General features: G+C 45.6%; 2 protein-coding genes across 2 annotated transcripts; one reads left to right on the top strand and one right to left on the bottom strand.

Annotated features, from left to right (window-relative positions):
* Positions 1-939: 939 nt before the first annotated feature.
* LOC138675593 (PHD finger protein rhinoceros-like) lies at positions 940-3932 on the top strand. The gene is made up of 5 exons (XM_069763960.1): positions 940-1051; positions 1132-1236; positions 1395-1590; positions 1741-1900; positions 2828-3932. The coding sequence occupies exons 1-5, from the start codon at positions 1007-1009 to the stop codon at positions 3930-3932; spliced, it is 1611 nt and encodes a 536-aa protein (XP_069620061.1). The 5' UTR covers positions 940-1006.
* A 43-nt stretch (positions 3933-3975) lies between these two features.
* On the bottom strand, positions 3976-6709 carry LOC138675594 (uncharacterized). Its single transcript, XM_069763961.1, has 2 exons — positions 6517-6709; positions 3976-6368 (listed from the first exon to the last, which is right to left on the bottom strand). The coding sequence occupies exons 1-2, from the start codon at positions 6630-6632 to the stop codon at positions 5483-5485; spliced, it is 1002 nt and encodes a 333-aa protein (XP_069620062.1). The 5' UTR covers positions 6633-6709; the 3' UTR covers positions 3976-5482.
* Positions 6710-8926: the final 2217 nt, after the last annotated feature.

Genomic DNA, 8926 nt, shown 5'->3' with positions numbered 1-8926 from the left:
GGTGTCTAGACAGTGTCTAGACAGTGCAAACAGTAGATAAACATCCCCCCTATATAAAGAAAATGTTTGGATTGTTTGTCACTTCTACTGCAGCATCTTGAGGCAAGAAATCCATCACCAGAACACTTCTACACATCCCAGAACACTTCTACTTATCCGCTGTCCAGAGATGTAAGTATACAATGATTCTGTGCATTTTCTACATGTGGTTTAAAATTATTTTTGCAAGTTGTGTTTTATATTCTGCACTGTGGTTAAAGATATTGTTGTATTTTTAGTCTGGTTGTGATGTATGGCGTTGTATAGGATGGCGTTTCATTGTGTCTGCGGCCTTGATGATTGTTCTTTTCAGGATAGAATTTTATTTTCAATTATTTGGTTTGGTGGTGTTTTTTGTATTCAGTTGTGATGTTTAAAAATTGCGTTATATGATGGCGTTTAATAGTCTCCGGCCCTGACGGTTTTATTGTAAAGTATGGTAGTGCATAGAATGATTATGCGCCCTTTTACATGTAATAATTTTTTTATTGCAAGTTGTGTAGTTCTGCACTGTGGTTGTGTAAAGACATTGTTGTATGTTTCTGGCTGTGATGTATGGCGTTGTATGCCCTTCTATTGTCTCCGGCCCTGTCGGTTTTATTGTAAAGTATGGTGTTTTTAAATATTTACATTTTTTTCCTTTCAAAAATCTATTGTGTTTTTGGGGTTTCTTGCTCCGTGGATTACTGTACTTTAAAAAAAAAAAAATCTTTTGGTATTACAACATGGGGTCTGTTGTAGATCTTATCTTTAGGCTTTAGTTTAATCTGGCATTGGGTTGTCTCAGCCATTGTTTCTTTAATTTAATCAATGTGGCAGTGTTGTTTGCTCAGCGTTAGGTTGGAGTGCAATGTTGTTTGTGGTTTAAATGCCTTTTTTTTTTCTTTTTTTTTTTATATTGCTGGATTGTGCATAGGAGCATAGGAACAATTATTTTGTTCTTTATTTCAGAATTGCATTAATAGTCATGGCCAGCGGCAGTGATTCCAGCACCCCACCGCTGAGGAGTGAGGTGAGTACATGATCTACTATTACTATATTCGCTTTCATTTGTAGATGGGTCACTCAACTTTTTGGTAAACTATTTTGCAGGCTTCTTCAAGTGAGGAGGAGAGCCAGGAGGAAGAGAGGGAGCAGGAGCAGAGACCGGAGCAGGAGCAGAGACCACGGGGCCAAGCTGTGGTTGCAGGACGGAGAGTAAGTTTTTTTTTTTAAACTTTTTTTTTTTTTTTTTTTTTTGGGCGGGTATGGGGGGTGGCGGGATGGGGTGGTGTTGTGTGTGGTAGGTGGCGGTGGAGGAGGTAGGGTCAACTTTTATTTATCTTGCAACAATTAATATTTTCCATTTTTTCTAGGTTTCACAACGGGCCCTGGATGAACCCCTCAACATCGACCTCATGGTGGCATCCATAGAGGAACGGGGCCCGTTGTGGGACAGCCGTGACCCCCGGCACGCGGACCAGGGCATATTGCGGTGTCTGTGGAAAGAGGTGGCACAATTGCTGTGGGATGGCTTCGACAGCGCTTCCCCCACGGTCAAAGCTAGTTTTCGTAAGTATTTCCAAAATGCTGCTGTGACCCATCATGCTAGGATTACACAACCGTCTGTGATGTCTTCTATTGGTATTACACACGGTTGCGTAATCGTTGTCAATATATTCTCTAAATTTTGTTTTGTTTTTTTTATTTATTTATACACAGTTCGAAAACTGCGGACCAGATGGCGCTCCATGAAGGACCGTTTCAAGAGGGGCCTGAAAAAGGAAGGACAGGCCCGTAGTGGTGCAGCGGCTTCAAGGACCTCGGTTTACAAGTATAACCGTATACTGCAATTCTTGAGACCGGTCCTTGAAAGCAGAGAGTAAGTCTAGTACCTATGCACACACCTAGTTTTTACAACATGCATATTCACATACTACATTCCAGCCACTTAGCTTATTGCCCAGCCATTTATTTTGGCAAGTACAAAGTATTTAAACAAAAAAAAAAAAGGTGAGTTCACCGAGGCGTGAAAAGTAAAAAATACATACTTTTATCCTCTTCAATCATAAGCAGAGGATGAAAAATCAGCACAATACCATAGACACTATCTACGCGTTTCAGGTGGCAGGGAACATCAGACCTGAAACACGTAGATAGTGTTTTTATTGTATTGTGCAGATGTTTCATCCTCTGCTTCTGATTGAAGTGAATAAAGTATTTTGTTTTTACTTTTCACGCCTCGTTGACCTCGAATTTATATTCATTTCTGGTATTCTCACACTTTACACAGCAGCTCCCTTCTGGGATTACTACAATGGTGAGCGTGACTTACTAGTAATGTCCCTGAAATCGGAAGTATACAGAACACAGAAAGCTAGTAGATTGGCCATGCCCAGCCAATATTTCATAGGGGATTAGTATAGTACCTATCCAGGTGTATCCCCGATTTAGTTATACACAAATAATTAAAATATTATAGACACGCCATACATTCCACTGCAAGGCAGGTTATGTTCCCATGCTTGCTCAGCTCAAAGGACCTGTGATGACGTCTCGGTCACATGACCGTGACGTCATGGCAATTCCAACGTAAGCATAATTGTCTGGCGTTACAAATCGCAATCATGGGTGACTATTTGGAATAAAATAAATGTGTTTTTTTTAATATTGATGGTGCATATGCAGTGTCAAGATTAAAAATAGGTTAATATTAATGGCGGTAATGGATACCTGGCGGTAAAGTTAATTAATGACGCCTGTGAAATTTGATATTTAGTATACTAATGCTTTCCTTATGTTTTCACAGAACACACAGCAGCACCCGCGAGCCTGTCCGACCCTCTGGAGCGGTCCTTTGTGAAGCGCCATCTCAAGCCTCGCAGCCATCCCACAGCGAGAGCAGGTCTGCACCACCACAATCTGGCGAACCGGCAGCCGGTCCATCAGATGTTCCCCTGGCCGAGGCCTCTGTCGCTCCTTCCTTCGGGTCTTCCCGACAGCGTCAGCGGGCCTCGGACAGGGCGCCCATGCCCGAATTTTTACATTTGAGTACCGTCTTTCAGAATGGTTTCAAGGCGCTGTGCGATAAAATGTCAAATATCGAGCGGCGTCTTGAAAACATCGAAACGGATCTCGCGAGGCCGGCGAAACATTTTTTTACTGCCCTTCACAACGGGATGGTTGAACATCTTACGCCGGAACTCCAGATTTCGGTCATGCAGGGCTGCAACAATCTTTATGTCACTGCTCTGCAGCAGGCTCGGGTCATGCAGTCAGCGACAAATGCGCCCACAGTACCATCGCTGGCTGCCATGACTCCGACTCCTGCTGCAGAGCACCACCACAGAGGTCCGCGTGACGAGGGCCACCGCCACCGCCACCGCCACCACAGAACAGAGCCCCAAAGGTCGGAGCAAGACCGGCCTTCAAGGGCACACGGGCACAGACGGGAAGCCGACCCACACCCAGAGGGAGAGAGGAGGAAAAAAAAGAAGACCAAGACGACGACGACTAGCACTACGACCTTGGCTATGGCTGCTCCCACAACTACCACCAGAACACAGCCTGGGTCGACCCGGAGCACACCAAGTACCCAGGCTGGGTCTACACGGAGCACACCCAGTACCCAGCCTGGGTCTACAAGGAGCACACCGTCAACACAGCCTGGGTCGACCCAGAGCCGGAGTAGCCAGCCAAGGACACTGGTCGTCGTCCCTCCTCCTCCTCCCTCACCTGCTTTGGAAGTATCCCAACAGTGGATGGATGTCGGCATCCCGTCAAGTATCATTGAATATGCTGCTGCTTCCTCCCCCTCGTCCTCCTCCTCCTCGTCCTCCTCCTCGGTCTCTTCCACACCCACCAGAAGTGAGGGATATCAATCCCCTTTAGTTGTGGATGTAGGTACCCCGTAATGTTATGTCCCTAATTTTTTTTCCTGTCCCAAAATAAAAAATTTATTTGGTTTACAAAAAATTGGTTTTTATTGTCTCAAATAAAGTTTTCACCAAATGACACCTTGCGCCGTATACACAAATATTGTCTTTGTAACACCTGATGTGCAATGTCTGACAATATTTTTTAGATTTTTTTTTATTAATTGTTTTATAGGCCTGGCGCTCATTGTACTATCAGCTGTTACAAACACAACCAGCATTGCTCAATATGTCAAGTTTAAAATGTACCATCACACAACGATTTCAGTATAGATAAAGTTGGTTTATTTGTGTAACCAACGTTATCTTTTCTGTAATCGTAAAACGATAGAGCCCCTGCTGTGAGATTTTGGGTGTCAACGAATGATTATGATTTTTTTTTGTTACCCACGCTGTCATTGTTGGATCGGCGAGTTAGACACCGATCAAGCGATGTCTTTATTTTAAAATAGGTAATATTGGGTTACTAGCGCAGTGTTTTAAACACTCAAATAAAAATTAAAAAATACCCCACAAATAAAAAAAGGTGTCAACCACGTCCCTCGCCGTCATCTTTCCGCAATTACTTACACTGTGATTCCCGCCCGTAAATCAGAGCACACCGTTAATAATAAACGCTGTACTGTGGTTTAGGGCTGGCACAGTACGGAAAGCTGACGGCGATGGACGTGTCACACACCGTAATAAAATGTTGTTTTGTATTTTTAATAACTACATTTACAATGGTAAACATCGTGAGTGCGGCCATGCGCTTCATAACATTTCCCAGATTACACGGGACTTGCTCTTTTTGGGTTGCTGGAGAGCTGGCTGTGTGACAGCTCTCCATCAACCACACGACCAATAAACAACGATCACGGTCCGGTGGTATCACTGGTAGTTATCGTTGTAGAATAGTTTTATTAATGTACCTTAAAGGGAACCTGTCACCTGAATTTGGTGGGACTGTTTTTGGCTCATATGGGCAGAGTTTTGGGGTGTTCCAGTCCCACAAAATACAGGTGACTGGTTCCCTTTAAAATATTGGTCAGGTGAGGTGGAAGCAATGTTCACAGTGTCGCCACTATTTGACTCTGGACAAATTCTACCATCCTGAGTACAATAGTGTTAACTCTGTAGAGTTTTGCAAACATGATAGTTTCCCTCCTTGTCAAGCCAGGTTCCATATGAAAATAGTCTTCAGTATTAATTATGGTTAACAAGGTGGGAGCCGATGAAGTTTTATACGTCAAAACTATGGTACTCACGGCTGCAAATTTTATTGTTTTGTCACAGTCCATTTGGGTACTGGTGCTCACATAAATTTTGTGGGACAATCATTACTTTCAATAAAATAGGATTTTTTACAATTACTATGGAAAAACGGATGGGAGATTTGTTTTGTGAAAACGGAAAGGCGGAAAGGCACAATAAACTTTATTAACAAACACAACGCATTAGACAATCGGGTGACATTAATAACCAAACATATGATGGTTACATTACATGGGCTCCACAGTGTTTACATAACATCATAACAACACGTTGAATTACACCATTTGATCTTGCCAAGAAACACGGCCAACATCGGAAACAAAATATGCAGCAAATTGGTCCCTCATATGAGCAATCTCCAAAGTTGTCCGCAGAGGATGAGCTTGATAATCAGGCAATGGATTTTGTATGGGTTCATCGAGTTCCACGTTGACTCTCTCTTTATCAATAATAAAATTGTGTAGAACCACACACGCCTTCACCACCTCATCCACTGTCTCAATTTTCAAATTTATTGCGGATCCTAAGATACGCCATTTGGACACCAGAATGCCAAAGGCGCACTCCACAGTTCTTCGGGCCCTGGACAGTCTATAATTAAAAATACTTTTTGTGCGGTCCAACCCCCGACTAGAGTACGGTTTAAGTAGGTTGCCACACATTTGAAAAGCCTCATCCCCAACCACAACAAATGGCAGGGCCGGGCCTTCGGTGTTAGGAAGAGGTCGTGGATGGGGGAAATTAAAATTGTTCTCGTATAATCTTCGGCCCATGTCAGACTCCTTAAATGTCCGTGAATCATTTGCACGACCAAACGCTCCAATGTCCACAGCGAGAAACCTGCAGTCCGCACCTGCAATTGCCATCAGCACGGTGGAAAAGTATTTTTTATAATTATAAAAAAGAGATCCACTTCTTGAAGGCTTGGTAATCCTAATGTGCTTGCCATCCACGGCTCCGATACAGTTAGGGAAATCACAAACTTTTTCAAATTTTTGGGCGTTGGCATGCCATAATTCTCTTGTAGGGATGGGTAAAAATTCCTCCCTGAGGTTGTCCCACAATGCGCGGCATGTGTCTGCAATAATACCCGACAGTGTTGAGACTCCAATCCGAAACTGGAAATGCAGTGATCTCAATGTCTCTCCGGTAGCCAGGAAACTGACAAGAAGAAAAATAAATAAATAAATATAATTAATTTAATTGTTATGAAAGAATTTTTAATTACAATCCCCCACCCCAAAAAACAAAAACACGTTAATTTAAAAAGTGGCAAGAACATATAAATCCTTCACATTCCATTACGTACCGTAGAGTCACCAGCAGACGTTCCTCAGGGGAAATCGATTTACGGAGCTGCGTGTCCTGCCTGGAAATGGCTCCTTCCACCAGACGCAGCAGATATCGGAAGCTGTCTTTTGACATCCTGGTGTACTCAAAATATTTGTCCTGGTTCTCATTTAATTCGCCAAAAAGACAATGGTACACTCCACGACTCTCTCGGACTTTCACTATAGGGTGTAGCCAAAAACGCCGACGACTCCTTCTCCGTTGTTTGTCTCTTTTCCTCTGTTCTTGACAGGCAAAAGCATAAGCTATAGCAAGGGCTAATTCCAGCTGAAAAGTGAGGTAGATACTCTCCATGGAACGATCCATCTTGATGCTCTATGGTTGGAAATAATGTATGCCGGGGTATATATACCACTATTACATTAATACCCACCCCCATCTACCCATTGGTGGCATTATCGATTGTCTAGACACTAGACCCACCCTCTTCTATTCATTGGTGGTGTTATCTAGTGTCTAGACACTAAATTGTGTGTAAAGATCTAATCAGTGTTTGACAACGCATGCGTCGTAAAACGCTGCGTTTTTGTAAAAACGCACCAAAAACGCTGCGTTTTACGACGCATGCGTCCGACGCTTGCGTCACAAAAGTTGCGTTTTTGCGTGCGTTTCCGATGCGTCGTGCGTTGCGTCGGCGACGCAGCGTCGCATGACGCTAATGTGAACGTAGCCTAAGTGAGTTGAAATAATAAGCTTGTCTCAGCAGATGAGTTTTTAAAGCACGCTTAAAAACATGGGGTTTAGGTATCAGTCGGATCATTTGAGGTAGTGCATTCCAGTAGACTAGCGCAGCATGAGAGAAGCCTTGGAGACGGAGGTGGGAGGTTTGGATTATGGAGGATGTTACTTTAGTTCAGTTGCAGAACAGAAATACTTGTAGCTATGTTGTTGCTGATGTCTCCACCCTGAGTTTCCTGTTGGTTACCACCCTGAGTTCCTGATTGGCTCATCCTGATTGCACACCCTGTTTAAACCTGGCATTTCTGTAATTTCCTTGCATAATTATTGAACTACCTGCCTCTAGTCAAGCTTCCTTCTACCTGCTATTCCTTCAAATGACACTGCTGCTCCTGTTAGCAACCTCTGCCTTCTGTGACTACAATTTCTGCTTATTCTTTCAAACTACATTGCTGATCCTGTGTAGCAACTCCTTGGCTATCCCAGACTACGCTACCTGCCGGTGCTGCCAAAAGTGGTTGCAATATCACTACTCCAAACCAGGTCAGTCCATAAAACACTGCATTGTGCCACGGGACTGTGGTGAACATCACACTATGTGGAAGACTGTTGTGATCATTATACTGTACTAGCTATTGAACCCGTTCTACGCCCGGGTGGCGAGCATTTATACTGGTATATGGTCTCCATCCTGGTATGTGCTGCTCCATCCTGCGCCCCCATCCTGTCATGTGCTGCTCCCATCCTGCGCCCCCGTTCTGTCATGTGCTGCTCCCATCCTGCGCCCCCGTTCTGTCATGTGCTGCTCCCATCCTGCGCCTCCATTCTGTCATTTGCTGCTCCCATCCTGTCATTTGCTGCTCCCATCCTGCGCCCGTTCTGTCATTTGCTGCTCCCATCCTGCGTCCCCGTTCTGTCATTTGCTGCTCCCATCCTGCGTCCCCGTTCTGTCATTTGCTGCTGCCATCCTGCGCCCGTTCTGTCATGTGCTGCTGCCATCCTGCGCCCGTTCTGTCATGTGCTGCGGCCATCCTGCGCCCGTTCTGTCATGTGCTGCGGCCATCCTGCGCCCGTTCTGTCATGTGCTGCGGCCATCCTGCGCCCGTTCTGTCATGTGCTGCTGCCATCCTGCCCCCGTTCTGTCATGTGCTGCTGCCATCCTGCGCCCGTTCTGTCATGTGCTGCTGCCATCCTGCGCCCGTTCTGTCATGTGCTGCTGCCATCCTGCGCCCGTTCTGTCATGTGCTGCTGCCATCCTGCGCCCGTTCTGTCATGTGCTGCTGCCATCCTGCGCCCGTTCTGTCATGTGCTGCTGCCATCCTGCGCCCGTTCTGTCATGTGCTGCTGCCATCCTGCGCCCATTCTGTCATGTGCTGCTGCCATCCTGCGCCCGTTCTGTCATGTGCTGCTGCCATCCTGCGCCCGTTCTGTCATGTGCTGCTGCCATCCTGCGCCCGTTCTGTCATGTGCTGCTGCCATCCTGCGCCCGTTCTGTCATGTGCTGCTGCCATCCTGCGCCCGTTCTGTCATGTGCTGCGGCCATCCTGAGCCCGTTCTGTCATGTGCTGCGGCCATCCTGCGGCCGTTCTGTCATGTGCTGCGGCCATCCTGAGCCCGTTCTGTCATGTGCTGCTGCCATCCTGCGCCCGTTCTGTCATGTGCTGCTGCCATCCTGCGCCCGTTCTGTCATG

Source organism: Ranitomeya imitator, chromosome 4 (genome assembly GCF_032444005.1).
Source record: "Ranitomeya imitator isolate aRanImi1 chromosome 4, aRanImi1.pri, whole genome shotgun sequence".
NCBI lineage: Eukaryota > Metazoa > Chordata > Amphibia > Anura > Dendrobatidae > Ranitomeya > Ranitomeya imitator.
This window is presented reverse-complemented; position numbering and strand designations above follow the sequence as displayed.

What these genes read in the sequence shown, in the direction of transcription:
- LOC138675594 (XM_069763961.1), bottom strand. Translation starts at nt 6,632, where the DNA reads ATGTCAAAAGACAGCTTCCGATATCTGCTGCGTCTGGTGGAAGGAGCC. An exon ending in CGTCTGCTGGTGACTCTACG is followed by an intron (nt 6,369 to 6,516) that starts GTACGTAATGGA and finishes TCTTCTTGTCAG; the next exon opens with TTTCCTGGCTACCGGAGAGA.
- LOC138675593 (XM_069763960.1), top strand. Translation starts at nt 1,007, where the DNA reads ATGGCCAGCGGCAGTGATTCCAGCACCCCACCGCTGAGGAGTGAG. An exon ending in CCCCACCGCTGAGGAGTGAG is followed by an intron (nt 1,052 to 1,131) that starts GTGAGTACATGA and finishes ACTATTTTGCAG; the next exon opens with GCTTCTTCAAGTGAGGAGGA. An exon ending in CACGGTCAAAGCTAGTTTTC is followed by an intron (nt 1,591 to 1,740) that starts GTAAGTATTTCC and finishes ATTTATACACAG; the next exon opens with TTCGAAAACTGCGGACCAGA.